A 16,061-nucleotide genomic window follows, 5' to 3' on the forward strand; every position below is an offset into this window, starting at 1 on the left:
TTTACAAATAAGAGATGATTTTTCCCACCAGAGAAACACAGCCACCATTGGAGTTAACATACAGCAGCAATTTGACAGCGTACAGTGATCCTACACAACATCAGCTGAAGGCAGGTTATCAGTCATAAGCTACGATAATGAAAATACAAAGGAAGTTTATTCACAGCAGCATTCTCCTCCTTTCCATTGCTAATAACACATTCTCGTGTCCAAGTTTATACGGAATCCAAGCACAGAGTGCCACCTGCTGAATAACTAACATCAGTTCCTCACAGCATTTCCTTGGTACACACACAACTTTATTTGTCCGGATTCGATTTAAACTGACAGATGTTGTCAAATGTCAATTTCAACTTCACACTGAAATCGACAAAAAAAAGTTATCCATGGGCAACAGACAGCACAAGTACGGCCTCCCCCGCGCACCTTGTGCCTGCAAGAATGGCATGTCGCCGACCCTACAGCAACACACAGGGCTCTCTGCTGCCTGCTGTCACATGAGTGAATAAGTGAGCAGAGCCGTGACTGCAGAGCTGCATGGCTACAGAGCTGGTGACAATGAATCCCTGCAGATGCAAGGTGTGGGGGAGGGTATGGTCCTGGCCGGCCAGAGCAGAGACCCCCTGGTCAGGACCGGGAAGAGAAGGACAAGCCCTCAGCCATGGGGGAGGCCATCCTGCTGCTGAATGGCTCCTCCCTAACCCCAACACTATCCTCCCTTAATTTTCCACAACTGTAAAAATAAAAATAATTAAAAATTGATAAAAATAATAAAAATCAATATTGTTGAAACCGAAAAAAAAATGGAATTCTGCCAAGCAGACACCTAACCCAGTCCTGATTAGCTAATAAAACCTTATCAGTTCCACTCTGAGGTGGTGCAGCTGTGGGCCTTACAACATTTACCGTATCTTCGCTATACTGTACTTGTGACCTTGGGTATGTCACTTCATCTGCGCGCATCAGTCTTTCCACAGGTAAAGCAGGAATTACAATGCATTACAATGCAGGAATTACAATGTACTCCTTGTGGCACCTTAGAGACTAACCAATTTATTTGAGCATAAGCTTTCGTGAGCTACAGCTCACTTCATCGGATGATCTAAGGTGCCACAAGTCCTCCTTTTCTTTTTGCGAATACAGACTAACACGGCTGTTACTCTGAAACCTGTGATTTTGTAGGTTTTGAGATCTATGGGTGGAGACTGCTAGGTATTATCATTAACATCACATACTTCCCCCAAACTGAAAATGTATTGGGTCAGATCTGTGGGCCCAGAGAAATTGGAACAGTCTTGACTTAAGTGAGCCAACAGAGACCCTGTGTTAGGGCCCAATCCTGCAAACATTCCCAAGCAGAGTGCTTTAGGGTTACTGGGTACTAAGTGCTATACTCAATAGCAAGTATTTGCAAGATACATCCCTTCACTCAGAGCTAATGCTTTTGAGGGCTAAATGCCTCAGGCACAGTACAATTAGTCCCATTTTTACCTTTCCAATATATGAAGAAAATGTAAGAAGACTAAAAGTGAGATGAGCCTATTAGCTGACAACATCTAAATACGCTGTATTACAATTAGCAGATACACACACATACTGGCCAAGTCCATTTGCTATGCTATATACCTACCCGTGGAGAGAAGGTCCATGTTTTGGGATTTTTAGGTTGCCATGTAGCTCTAACTGTATGAATGTTACTCAGTACCTAAAATGAGATAGGAAATTATGGTGGGGAAAATATTAAAAACTAGTTTTCTGGAAAATGATGTAGCTCTAAGAAAATACAGTATCATGCAAGGCTAGTCCAGCACTCTGCATTGCAATGCAGGATCAGACCATGTCTGTCCTTCACCCTTCTTAGCTAGGACGTGTTAAGAGCACTGCTGAGGAATCATATTCCCTGAAAGAAGAATCACCAAGCACAGCACAGCCTCTCTAGCAATTTAGCAGCAGCTGCAGAAGGTGCAGTGGGACATTCCCTTGGCCATGAACATACATGATTTGATGTAGGGGGTGAGAATAGTGGGGTGAAATGAATGAGGAGAGTCCTCTGAACTCTGAGGAATCCACAGAGGTTGGTGACAGATTATAAAAGGTTTTCAGAATTTTGAAACTCTGGATTATAAGATTTTTATTCATCTGGATTTAAGAAATTAATGTTTTGTCTATAATTTATACAATGGTATAAGTATGCTTGGTGCTTTTTAGACAAACAGAATCAAATTTGTACTGAAAATTTATTTACTAAAATAATGTGAGTTTACATAAAGCTCTTTAAAAAAAAAAAGTATCTGAAATTGGCCCAGTTACAGTCAGTTTATATATTTCATTTCATATTACTTTTTTAAAGGTGTGTAAACTGCAATTAAGATGAAAGTACAATTGTACTCCAAAAAGTGACTGTAAAAAATAGCACTTACTCAGCAGATCTGTTTCTTGTGTGTAAAAAGCATCATAAATGGGTTAAATGAAATTGGGGATCTAGGGTAAAATTTTCAAAAGAATCTAGGTGACTTAGAAGTTAAGTCCCATTTTCAAAAGTAACTTAGGCATTTAGAAGTCCAAGTCCCCTTGACTTTCAATGAGACTCGGTCTCCTAAATGTTTCAGTCACTTTTAAAAATGGAACTTAACCTCCTCCATCACTTAGGCACTTTTGAAAATGTTACCCATCATAAGAGGCAGCCCAAATGTGATCATTTTAAATCCATTCAGAAATCCCTTAAATATATCATGTTTTAACCTCACTATTTCTGGAATGTTACGTTTTATTGCATCAGAGCAACTCACCCTGTTACCATCAAAAAGACAGAGTCGAACATGTCTACTGAGAACCTGTATGCTCACTCCTGGAAGAGGAATCATTTTACAACTCCATAAAGTTAAAATCAGTGACACTCGAGTTGGTCTTGGCTGAATCTATGAATCGGACAAAATAATAAAAGAGAGAATTAAATCTACATGGTCCTCCTAAATATAGTAGTGTCTCTGTGTGTGTGTATGTGTGTAGCACAAGTGGCAACAGCAAAGCTTTTCCGCAATATCTCAACCCTTTTGTGGAGAGACCCCTTCTAGGGGACAAGTCAGTCTCCATGCCATTCAGCTCTTGGCTGTTCTGCTCAGACAACAAGTGTGCTAATTAATGTTAAGTGTGATGGTGCTTTTCTGAACACAGGTCTACCAGGGTCTGGCTTGAGACTAGCTCTATTTCACCTCCATCAAGTTATCACACAGTATTTTTATAAAAAGCCATCTAACAAGCCCAGGCAAAAAGCACTCTCAAGTTACAGTTAAGGTTGGACACAGGCCACTTATTTGCACAACACAGATTGTTTTTAATAACTACAAACATCTGAAGCTTAACCGCCATGCCACAGCGGGCAGGATACGCCAACTCCATCCCACTCACCCTTCAGTTTTGTCCACAGACCCACGCTCCAGATACAGGCCAAAGTTCAACACTCTTCCATATCCATCCTGAACATGTACCAGGAGTCTGTGTCCTATAATGTACCCTCAGACAAGACACAGGGCTGAGAACATCCTGTCTATCCAACATAAGCTGGAATGGTTGGCACAGATCATCTCTTTGTCTTACGGCAATGACATTGTATTGTAATTCACATCCATAACGTGGAAGATGCAAGTTAATTTAATGTGACAAACAGTAGGTTCTCCCATTGATAACAAGATAAGCAAAGACCCAGGAGGAAGTCTGGCATTTCAATTTTCTGAGCTACTCTCTTCTAAATGCCGGGCTTATACACATTTTTGCCACTACAATATTCAAATGATGTTGCAAAGTTATGTTAGAAAATGAACCAAAACGTCACAGTGAGAAACAACTATTTAACTGAACTGAGGGATTTCACAATGTCAGACAAAAGTTTAAGATCTAACTAAAAGATTAGTTCAGCCTTGTACAGCTGTTTCACCTGGAAGACAGGAAAGCAACAGGTATGCTCAGCTGGAATTGGCTCTGATCTGGGGGCTGACATCACATGTTTCTTTTGATGTTCTGTCTGTCAGCTAGTAGGATGAGATGATATCTACTGCCTGGAATGCCCAGGAGTGACACAGAAGAATGTTAACATTTATCTCACTTCAATATTTACTAATAACATGATATTTGTTTTGTGGGCTCTGGACCTCTTCATCTAAAGACTCTGGTCATCTATCCTGAAAGTGATAGCGTTCAGAGCTTTATCAACAGAAATTACTTACAGTGTCTTTTTCAGGGCTCCACACTATGTCTTTGAAAGCCAGTTGTGAAGGAGTCAATTCAGGCTGTATGAAGTAACTGGCTTGAAACTGATTCCCTAGAAAAACAACCTTTTAATGTTTTATTATATTGTTTATACTCCCTCACCCATCTCTCCTAATGGCATAGATTCAATTTAGTTATAGATTTCGTCATCACAAGGAAACATCCATCTATGGAACACAGTGTTTTCTACCCAGACCATCTTATTTCTTAGGACAAAAGGAAATCAAAAAGTACGATTAATAAAAAACATTGCTATCAACATTCTTCAAGTGCCCTCTTAAAGAAATGAAGTCCACAATTAAGCTATGGTTACAGAAATTGTGGCAGGGAAGGGGGAAAAAAGGCTTTTTAGTATTCTTATCCTACACTGCCTACAAGAACTGCTTTGGAGATTTCTCCCCTTCCAGGGGTGAAATCATCAAGGTCACAGGGAGTTTTGCCATTAACTTCAGTGGGGCCAGGATTTCACCCCAGATGAATAAAGAAAGAAACTAAGAAGACTCCTACACACTACTGAGTCATATACAACCAGTATGGGCAACCAATCATAGATAATTTAAAATGAAAGAGACTTTTCTTAACAGACAAGTAATTTGGACCAGAAACTCATCACAGATGATAATGAATCCTGCACTGCAATTACTGCAAGAAAATCTTACCTTCTTCTAAGAGCTGGGAGAGAGTTGATGGTCGGAATCCTGCAGGAACAGCTCCCATGGTTGCTAACACATCAATGGTATTATTCTGCTCAAAACATAAGATCAGTTTTTTTTCTAAATTTGCTGCAGTTTTCACTAACCACCAACTAGCTTATGTCCTTATCCTAACTTCCAATCCCAGGGCAGCCAACCACGAAGGAGAACACACAAATCTTGGGATTCAGTCACCTGTTCCCCTAAGTTATCTTAAGAGCTATTTTGGCCTCTCAGCACAAAACATCCTTAGACTGACCTCATGGATGATTACACACAATCTCCCATTTTGCTATACCACACTGACAGAACTTGCTTTGTAGAGAAACAGTGTAGTCACAAATTACACTGACATTACAACATTAAGGTAATATTACAAGAAATATGGTATACCCACCTCTGTGATAGCTTTTCTAACAGCACTCCAGTGAGAATCTGTTCTGCAGGTAGGGTGGGGAATAAAAGGATATAAAGCAAAACAATATGAATGCATTGCCAACATATGGATGCATAATGAACAATTACTATATCTATAAGACACATGTATCTGTCTCTGAATGGTGGAAGTCTAGTACATCAGGTGGATGTGCCCATCAACAGGTAGCTGGGAAACACATTACTATTTTGCACTCTGTGGAGTGGTTTATGAAGCTGGGACAGCAGCCACTCTTTGGCTGCATGAGGCAAAAAATCAAAAAGCAAAAAAAAAACATAGTAAAGAAAGAAATGACTGGAAGTTTAAAGCAAAGTTCAAACTGGAAATCTACACAATAAATACAGCTGCCCCTGTACTGAAAAAGCCATTGCTACAGACCAAGAGAAACATAACTAACAAAGTATTACATTTCAAATAATTTACCACCCACATTAAAAAAAATAAAGATGACAAGGGGCGGGGGGTTACATTTCACTTCATTTTCTCCAATGCAATCTCATTTTACCTTTTTTTAATTTCGGTTCTATCTGCTGTTTCATCAACCACCTCTATGTCTTCCTCACTTTCCTCTTCACTTGGCTCTCGGCCAACTCCTTTATTGCATGCCTGTAATTCAGGATTAAAGTTGTCAAGTGTTTTACCTACTTCATAGTTCAGACTTTAAAAACAATATGAGCGCTCATCATGATGTCTCAATAGCTTAGAAGAGGAGCTTAGCTGGTTTTAATGGTCAGTGAACAAAATGACTGACATCTACAGGGTACCAAGAGAATATGATGTTATCCTTGGTTCTGTAGCTAAAGTCAGTCATTTAAAAATTTTTATAGCAGCAAGTTTTTGCCTCTTAAAATAGTAAACAAGAGAGCTCATTTCCAGAGCAAGCTTCCTCAGAGAGGAAAAGGCACCTTAACCTTGAAGTACAAAGTAACCATAGCTACTTGATGTGCTCTGTGATTTGGCCCTGCAAGGGTCTCTCACAAGAGAGAAGAACCAGTGCAATGCAACAAGATACAAAGGATCAGACTTCAGGACAGGACTCAATCTACCCAAGTGGGGTAATTAAATGCAAATTTATGCATCATGTTTTCTCATTAGACATCTACCCAATTTAAGTGCACAAATGCCAGGTATGCACCTAAATAAGTCTCATGGGGCACAAAAACTTTGGTACATAAAGTTAAAAGGAGCTTTTGAAAGTATTCTTTAAGCTCTGAATATGAATTACTCTATAGCACTCCTAGGTATTCACAGCTGCCCTTACATGTCAGACATCATGTTTCAAGGGCTCTGCTTTCATTTACAAAAAATTAACAGCAATATAATTTATCTTTGTGAAGTTAGAAAAAATGCCTTGCTAACCATCTGTAGCTTTATACATCTCACTCATCATATTTCTGATGTACAAATACAAAGGAAGAAGATGGAAGCATACTAACCATGAGATAGGTTTTAGGAACAAGGCCTCTCTCCCCTTTGGAATTTTTAGCCATCCACCAACCATCAGGCTTTTTGTCAAGTATGAGCAACACTTCACCTTTCTTCAGTAATGGAGGGTGGGGGAAAAGAGAGAAGAAAAGAGACAAATGCATTGATATTCAGATGTTTAAAAATTACTCATGGAACAACTGTTGGTCACATTCTGTCTTAGAATAAAATGCAACTGCCTTTTAATTTGTTCTTAAATCTAATATTTATCTAAGACTGGTTTACCCTGATGATTTCAGATTCTGGTTTATCATGAATTCTTTGAAACAACTGCAGTTTTATTGAACTAGTTTACTTTTCCCTGATATCCTATGGTGGTAAAAGCTCAACTTTATTTTTAGGTAAGAAAAAATACTTAGAAGGCATTTCAGTAGAGTTACAGGCCAAGAATTCTCTAGAATATGCCTCCAAGGTTTCCTCTTGCTCAGCTGTTCTTCAAGGTAGATTTGGGGGAAATGTAAACAAAAGATACTTAACCTTACAGAGTCCGGCCACAAAGGCTCCTTTCTGAGCTCATCTATCAAATATGCTCCTGAGTCAAGAGGAGTGGTTGCTAGATGGTTCCTCACATTCAAAGGGCCAGAAACAAGAGACAGAGGTCCAAACACCCATATGCCACATGGTAGCTCATAACCCCACCATGCTAGTTCATGCTTTGGCATTCTCCAATTTGTTAAAGTGATTTTAAAAGCACGGACTGATTTCACTGTTAAGTGTGCATCTGTAAGGAGTTTTCTTGACTGCTTTGCTCCAAACAGTAGTCTGAAAAAGCTTCATCACAACATTTCCAACCAGATATTACTAACCATTTTTGAAGCACACACACACTGCTCTTTAACAAAGATAAGATACAGCCCAGCCCCAAACAGTTCACAATCTAAGACAGAACATATGACAGCACATCAGATAATGGAGGTTTTGGTCAGTCTTTGTTAAGACCAGTGTAGAAAGGATTCATGGGAAAATGGATATCAAAGGAGTATGGAGGAATGCTTAGTGGACAAAAATAAGAGGCTACCCAAGTTTAAGGGAACATGAAAGGCACAAGGGCAAGAGTGGGAAAAGGAAACAAAGGGAGCAACAAGGAAAGAGAATTAAGAGGGACATAGGAAGGGCTGAGGTTTATGTAGAGATCTGAAGATGTGCATAAGGAGTTTGAATTTGATGTGGAAAAAAAAATCAGCAAGTGCAGGGAACTGGGTGTGGTCAGAGCAGCTGGATAGGAGCATTACTCCAGAAGCACTATTTTGTATAGACAAAATAGTCTGACAAGATGGCATGCCTAGAACAGTGGTTCTCCAAATTCTGTACTGGTGACCCCTTTCACACAGCAAGCCTCTGAGTGCGATCCCCCTTATAAATTAAAAACACTTTTAAAACATTTAACACCATTATAAATGCTAGAGGTGAAGTGGGGTTTGGAGGTGGAGGCTGACAGCTCGAGACCCCCCAACTAATAATCTTACAACCCCCTGAGCAGTCACGACCCCCAGTTTGAGAACCCCTGGTCTAGAAGAAGAGATGGGCAATTGGAAAGGAGGGACTGAAGAGAGCAGTGGATTTGCATTAATTTCTTTAATCGGAATTCTGAGGCGTCAATACACACACAGTCATTTATGATATTCGGAGGATGCAGTATGTGTTCAAACACATTTTATAATGTTTTCAAAGATATATGTACCTTAAACGTGAGATCCCCTTCCTGCTGAGCAACAAAATCACCAACTGTGATACATTCTTTAATTGTTGGTTGATCTTCCAATTCATCGTCATCATCCTCTTCTTCATCATTATCACCATCCTCCTCCTCCTCTTCAGCATCTTCCTCCCCACTACTTTCTTCATCCTCCTCCTCCTCTTCCTCATTTTCCTGTTCTGTTTGAGGACTATTTTGACATTTCCCATCTCTGCACAAGACAAACGATACCCCACGTTTACCACAATTTCTTATTTTAATGGGTCACCTCCAGATTATTCTACAACAGATAAATGAGAATTACTTTCCTTATCATTTAGCATCTCCGAAGTTACCTTGCAGCAGGGTTCTCATTCCTGGGTCTCAGCTTCCTAGCACAAGAGGCAGAAATTCCCAAACTCTAAAGGTGTGCAGTGGTCCCTATGGGCAGGGATTGCAATCCAGCAGATAAACGCCCTTTCCCAACCCCTGATGGTCACATTCTATTTTGGACCTAACCACAACCCATGGAATCTTCTAGTCAGATCCTTCTTGTCTGCAGTCAACAAAACTGCTCCCCACAGGAGCTGTGCATCTTCAGCCTTCACAGTGCCTACCTACTTACAGTATTCTTTTATGTGCCTCTCCCTGCCTTTCAGTCAGGTCTGGCCCTTTTAACGTTTTGGTTTATTTTTCTGACCCCACATTCCTGATCCTCAATTTTCCCTAAGTGCAAAGAGGGCTCCAGCCTCCAGGAACCCCAGAGAAACCTCTTTCCCATGGCACTGCTCCCCAGTTTAGCAACTTGTGCTTTTCTTTGTTCTTGGTGCTAGAACGCTTGGGGCATAAAGAAGAAAGTTTTCTCTGAGGGAATAGGTGAGCAGTGGCCCATGCTTCAATGTCTGGAAGGGGCATACTGTAAAAAGACAAAAATGAAAAGGATATGAATGCTATAGTGACCACATTTCAGAACAGTTGATATGGAATTTTTTGGTATTTTATCTTCAGCTTCTGTCATATGAGAATGAGTCTGTTTCAGCTGTACAAATGAATACATTTTTATAAGAGTATGAAAACAAGCTCTATGGGTATAAAACGCAGCCACCTGTTCCCTAATATTTCTTAACAATAGGCTAATTAAAATGTATTTGCCTGTTTATACTACTTACACATTGTAACCCTTGCTCACATTGTCCTGACTCAGGACTGCAGCAAGTTTCTGTAGCTGCTGAGAGAGTGTTAACAATTGTTTTTCTTCCTCTTCTTTTCTCTGATTATAATTCCCCACAGGAGCAGGCTCATCAGCCTAAGAAAGAAGAATACACCAAACTGCTGAAGGAGTCAAATGACGCTAAACCCTCAATTAAAAAATTGTGGTTTCTAATCATTTATGCCAGAATGCACAAAAGGAGTTAGGCGCTAACTCCTTGTTTTGGCACCACTGTAATGCACAACCCCCCCGCACCACCACCACCAAATCCTGCAGGTGCCTAAATTCACTCAGCACCTAAGTTGTTGCAGTAAAAGTTCCCTAGGCCCCTAAGTTTCCATCTCTGGGCTTGCACAGTACTGCCTCCCTCTAAGCATCTGGGCACCTATCTTCTGCCTAAGCCCCAGAGCAACTCACAAACCAGGGGAAGATAAGTATTCAGCCACCTAAGTCACATGCAGGGCCTGATCCAGTAGGCGTGCTCAGAGGCCACCTACTGAATCAGGCCATTCCACTGAGTTCACATAAAACAGCCAGAGGTGGGCAGGGGAGGGGGGCGGAGAAGGAGGAATATTAGGATTGAATGCATTCAGGCCTTAGCGCTCTCAGCTAATTTTAACTTCTTGTTTGATCAATATGTTCTAGCTTCTTGCCTTGATATCATTTAAGTAACTAAGCATGGGGATGGCCATTTTCCCATTTCCTGTTTAGATAATATCAGCCCTGAAATCTATTACTATAAAGTTTCCTTAATATTTTTCTAGATCTTCCATCTAGCCAAGAGGGGGGTGAAAATCTATATTCTTATTCTTCAATTCCATGATATTTTCCTATTAAAAAACCCACTAGAATATTAAGTAATGTTAAGAAACACTTAAACCACAGAACTTTACATTATAAGGCATACAGAAAAATATATAATTATTTAATATTAGACTAATCCCAAAGGACCTCAGTCAAGATCAGGGCCCAGACAGACTAGCTGCTTTACAAAAAGTCAGGGATGGTGCCTGTCCTGAAGAATTTACAATCTAAGAATATTATCGTTCTCTGAACATTCTGTACAATTTATTTTGGGAAAATAGGAAATGCTTTAACCTCAGAACTTACTTTTTTCAAGTTTTGAAGAACAGATGTATTTTCATCCACTGATTTCTTCAACTCCATACATCTATATTGGAAACAAATGACATAGGTTGTATGATCTCTTCTGATGTATGAACAACTAAAACTGTGTATAGTTTCTGAAACATGTAAGTTAGCCCCCTGATCCTGAAAACACTTATGTACATATGTAACTTTACAAACATGAGTAGTCCCACTTAAGTCAATGGGGCTATTTAGTGCACAAAGTTAAGCATGTAAGTGTTTGCAAGACCTTAGGCAAAGGGGCTTTTCACAGGTGCAAGGACCTGGATTAATCCAGGATCAGGACCTTAGATTTTAAGCTCCTTAGAACAGGGACTTTGCCTTCCTAAACTCTCTGGAACCGTCTATGGTGCTATGTAAATAATAGCATAAGAAACAACAAGTATTTGCCTCGTGGTAGGCTAAAGCCAACATCATCTGACACACAAGCAGAAAGAGATTACAACTTTTTAAAAAACAAAACATTTTTTAAAAGGAGAGCAAGCCACAAGGCATCCATATGTCTTTTTTCACACAATGGAGCCACACACAGAGGTGCCTCAGAACTTTGGCTGGAATAATTTTCACAAGAAGAACGGCATTATAATGAGAGGGAGAAATGATGACTGGACTCAGCACATGGCATTGCAATACATGTGAAATTCATTTACTCAAGCTCTCTTTCCTATGAACAGAGCTACATCTCTCTGCTACAGTTTTGTGCTGCTTTTTCTCCGAGCAAAGTGGTCAATCCACTGCACAGAAGATATACTATGCCTGCCAGGGCTAAGCACCACAAAGTTGAATAGAACACTATCAATTTCAAACTTGTTGTTTTCTCTTGCACGGTATAAACCTGTCAAAAAGACAACATTTTAGCACATCAGAATAAAAGTGCGTTTAAAGGGGTCTCATTGTATTATTAAAAATATTTTGATTCTGTCCTGAGAAAATGAACTCATTTAACAAATATTTTATCTCATATATTTTACCAAAGAGTGCACTGGAAGTGTAGATCCCAGTTCTGCACTGTGTAGCATACAGGCCTGCACCTGCATCGAACCCTGCTGACTCCCATGGGGCTCATGCAGGTGCAGCAATCTGCCTGTGCCCCACACAGCAAGACTGGAGCCTTGCTCTGTTAAATAATAAGAAATAACCTTATACTTGAGCTACAGCCTTCATAGCAGAAATTCTATCCAGCAAGTATCGCATTCCCTGAGCATAAAAAAATATTTTTAAAGTTAAGTAGCATAAGACCTTTTTGAGACCTGTTCATGTCTAAAAGGCTTGATTTTAAATCTTCACTGCATACGTGAATAGTTCTCAATGATGCTTTCTGGTGCGGAGAGTTGAACAGGTTTCTTTCAAAACTATGCAGTTTTGAAAGAAAAAAAATGGTTTTGTGGATGTATAGAAAAACTTTGTTCTACGTTTTAAGCTATATAATTGGCAGAATTGTACTGATGCAGAATGTGATCTGCACAATACTGCAACTAGGGTGTTTATAAGCACACACAAGGTGAAAACGTCAAACACAGCTGTACTACACCATCGTGTCACAGGTGGATTCTCTTCCTTATTTATTTTTAACAGAAAATTAAATGTAAAAGGCTTCTAGTATAGTATTAGTTCACATACAAGAAGTAAAAATATTAAAAATATAAGATTCATGGGGCAACCTTAACTCACTCATACACATACAGTATGCCATATTTAAATCCTTTATTATTTATGTAGTACCAGGGGTGTCCACTAATAGTGCACACAGTCAGGTACTAATTAGGCCACTGAATCCCTGATCCTGCACATACTTCTGCATGTGCTTAACTTTGCTGCTAAGAGTCGTCCTATTGATTTCAGTGGGACTACTCACTGTAGTAAAGTTAAGCACATGCGTAACAGTTTGCAGGATCGGGGCCTAAATGCGTATAATATTTTTGTTTATGCATATGTGGTGTGAGAGAGTTAACATTAACCTCTCATATTTTACCGTTTCCATTGCCTGACTTGGGAGTTCAAATTTGCCACTTCAGAATAGATTTTTATATTTAATGTTTTGATTAACTGAATATTCTAAAATAATTATATTAGGTTCATCAACTGAAGATTCCGATCCATGGATAACAAAGCAAAGGAAAGGAAGAACAGTATATGATCCTCATTTTACAGGTGGGGAAAAGAGGAACAGAGAGGTGAAACAGCTTGACCAAAACTGCATAGGAGGTCAGTGGCAGAACTGGGATTAGAACCCATGTCTCCTGACTCCCAGCACACTAGTCTACTCTGCCACCCAGTAATTCATTTACATGGGCATCCCTCCACATCCCTGAAGATGAATTTATCAGCAAAATAGATTAGGAAAATTTCTATCAAAACCGGCTACAGCTATCTCTCAGTGGCAAATTGCTTAGCCATGAGATAGCTAATAGAGCATCACACAAATGTTACCGCCACAGCCTAGATTTCAGATACAGCAGTGCGCTTTGTCTCTATGCAGCGTGCACTGTTAGGGTTAATTACCTCTGAAAAAGGTACTTCCTTTTCGCAGGGTCAAGGGCCCCCCTCTCCTTGCTGTCAGAAAGCAGTGCCTCCACCTGCATGGTAAGAGTCCAGCATTCAGACGTGCACAGCAGTGGGCAGACAGGCTCAGTGGCTCAGATATCAAAGTTGTTCCCAACCCCCACCCACAACATCGGGGGCAGACTGGATCCCACCAACCCCACCAGGAGGGGGCACCACTCCCCCTCCACAGAATCCCCCCCCGCCTCTCCAGCAGGGGGCACCGCCCCTCCTGCCCAGACTGGATCCCTCCCCCCGCACAGACTGGATCCCCCCACCCGCCCAGCAGAGGGCGCTGCTCCCCCCGCCCAGACTGGATCCCCCCACCCGGCCAGCAGAGGGTGCCGCTCCCCCCGCCCAGACTGGATCCCCCCACCCGCCCAGCAGAGGGCGCCGCTCCCCCCGCCCAGCCGAGGGTGCCGTTCCCCTCACCCAGACTGGATCCCTCCACCCGCCCAGCAGAGGGCGCCGCTCCCCCCGCCCAGACTGGATCCCCCCACCCGCCCAGCAGAGGGCGCCGCTCCCCCCGCCCAGACCGGATCCCCCCCCACCCGGCCAGGAGAGGGCGCCGCTCCCCCTGCCCAGACTGGATCCCCCCACCTGCCCAGGAGAGGGCGCCGCTCCCCCCGCCCAGCCGAGGGCGCCGTTCCCCTCGCCCAGACTGGATCCCCCCACCCGCCCAGCAGAGGGCGCCGCTCCCCCCGCCCAGACTGGATCCCTCCCCCCGCCCAGCAGAGGGCGCCGCTCCCCCCGCCCAGACTGGATCCCCCCCACCCGGCCAGCAGAGGGCGCCGCTCCCCCCGCCCAGACTGGATCCCCCCACACCCCACGGGCAGGGGGCACCACTCCCCCCGCCCAGACTGGATCCCTCCCCCCGCCCAGCAGAGGGCGCCGCTCCCCCCGCCCAGACTGGATCCCCCCCACCCGGCCAGCAGAGGGCACCGCTCCCCCCGCCCAGACTGGATCCCCCCCACCCGGCCAGCAGAGGGCGCCGCTCCCCCCACCCAGCCGAGGGCGCCGTTCCCCTCGCCCAGACTGGATCCCTCCACCCGCCCAGCAGAGGGCGCCGCTCCCCCCGCCCAGACTGGATCCCTCCCCCCGCCCAGCAGAGGGCGCCGCTCCCCCCGCCCAGACTGGATCCCTCCCCCCGCCCAGCAGAGGGCGCCGCTCCCCCCGCCCAGACTGGATCCCCCCCACACCCCACGGGCAGGGGGCGCCGCTCCCCCCGCCCAGACTGGATCCCCCCACACCCCACGGGCAGGGGGCACCACTCCCCCCGCCCAGACTGGATCCCTCCCCCCGCCCAGCAGAGGGCGCCGCTCCCCCCGCCCAGACTGGATCCCCCCCACCCGGCCAGCAGAGGGCACCGCTCCCCCCGCCCAGACTGGATCCCCCCCACCCGGCCAGCAGAGGGCGCCGCTCCCCCCACCCAGCCGAGGGCGCCGTTCCCCTCGCCCAGACTGGATCCCTCCCCCCGCCCAGCAGAGGGCGCCGCTCCCCCCGCCCAGACTGGATCCCCCCCACACCCCACGGGCAGGGGGCGCCGCTCCCCCCGCCCAGACTGGATCCCCCCACACCCCACGGGCAGGGGGCGCCGCTCCCCCCGCCCAGACTGGATCCCCCCACACCCCACGGGCAGGGGGCGCCGCTCCCCCCGCCCAGACTGGATCCCCCCCACCCGGCCAGCAGAGGGCGCCGCTCCCCCCGCCCAGACTGGATCCCCCCCCACCCGGCCAGCAGAGGGCGCCGCTCCCCCCGCCCAGACTGGATCCCCCCCACCCGGCCAGCAGAGGGCGCCGCTCCCCCCGCCCAGACTGGATCCCCCCACACCCCACGGGCAGAGGGCGCCGCTCCCCCCGCCCAGACTGGATCCCCCCACACCCCACGGGCAGGGGGCGCCGCTCCCCCCGCCCAGACTGGATCCCCCCACACCCCACGGGCAGGGGGCGCCGCTCCCCGCGCTGTAGCTTCGGGGCGGGGGTGCGCGGGACGGGCGGCACCTGCAGCCGCAGCTCGCGGCCCCGCCGCTGAGCCCCCTGCAGCGGGCTGCGGCCCCTCCGCCCGGACATCGCGTCGCTAAGGAGACGAACGCTTTGGACGTCGTCATCGCCGCGCGTCCCGAGCATCGGAGGGCGGGGGAGCCCGCTGCGGAGCCAGAGGCGAACTACGCGTCCCAGCATGCAACGGGGGCTGGCGTGCTTCTCGCGGTCCTGAATCACCGGCAAAGACTACGCATCCCAGGATGCAGTGGGGCCCAAAAGTCGCGCTCCCCTACCCCGGGCCTCGCGGTGGGAGCCCGGGGAGCAGTGCATGCTGGGGGTTGTAGTCTGCGCTGGCCTCGTTCTCCGTCTGCGCGTCCAGGTTCGCTAGAGGCCTGGAGTTGTAACCAGTGGGTGCTGCTGATTGCACCTCCGAGGCGGCTGTGGATGCGCACACGCCAAATACTCCCCCTGGTAACTGACGGGTCAAGGGCAGCAAAGAAAAAGGCTGCTTGAGCAGGTCTAGGGACCGTCGCTGAATAAGGACTGTCGTCCCCCACAGCTATACATTTGACAACACGCCCAGAAATAAACATAAACATCTACATTATCCCCCCAAATCCTACAA

At 45.3% G+C, this 16,061-nt stretch overlaps 1 protein-coding gene across 3 annotated transcripts in view; it reads right to left on the bottom strand.

The window, feature by feature from the left end:
* Nucleotides 1-15,590, bottom strand: part of NPHP1 (nephrocystin 1) — a 37,759-nt gene extending 22,169 nt beyond the window's left edge. For 2 of the 3 annotated variants that reach the window (XM_073339799.1, XM_073339800.1), the window contains exons 1-12: nt 15,455-15,590; nt 13,416-13,489; nt 10,875-10,935; nt 9,724-9,860; nt 8,561-8,786; nt 6,831-6,932; nt 5,900-6,000; nt 5,356-5,398; nt 4,926-5,010; nt 4,224-4,318; nt 2,790-2,918; nt 1,631-1,705 (exon numbers count right to left, since the gene is read on the bottom strand). In XM_073339799.1, coding sequence (XP_073195900.1) covers nt 1,631-1,705; nt 2,790-2,918; nt 4,224-4,318; nt 4,926-5,010; nt 5,356-5,398; nt 5,900-6,000; nt 6,831-6,932; nt 8,561-8,786; nt 9,724-9,860; nt 10,875-10,935; nt 13,416-13,489; nt 15,455-15,580 — 1,254 coding nt within the window. In that variant the 5' untranslated portion in view covers nt 15,581-15,590. The remainder of the gene's footprint in view (nt 1-1,630; nt 1,706-2,789; nt 2,919-4,223; nt 4,319-4,925; nt 5,011-5,355; nt 5,399-5,899; nt 6,001-6,830; nt 6,933-8,560; nt 8,787-9,723; nt 9,861-10,874; nt 10,936-13,415; nt 13,490-15,454) is intronic. The other variant, XM_073339798.2, reaches the window with a different exon arrangement.
* Nucleotides 15,591-16,061: the final 471 nt, after the last annotated feature.

This window comes from Lepidochelys kempii, chromosome 3 (genome assembly GCF_965140285.1).
Source record: "Lepidochelys kempii isolate rLepKem1 chromosome 3, rLepKem1.hap1, whole genome shotgun sequence".
Taxonomy (NCBI): domain Eukaryota; kingdom Metazoa; phylum Chordata; order Testudines; family Cheloniidae; genus Lepidochelys; species Lepidochelys kempii.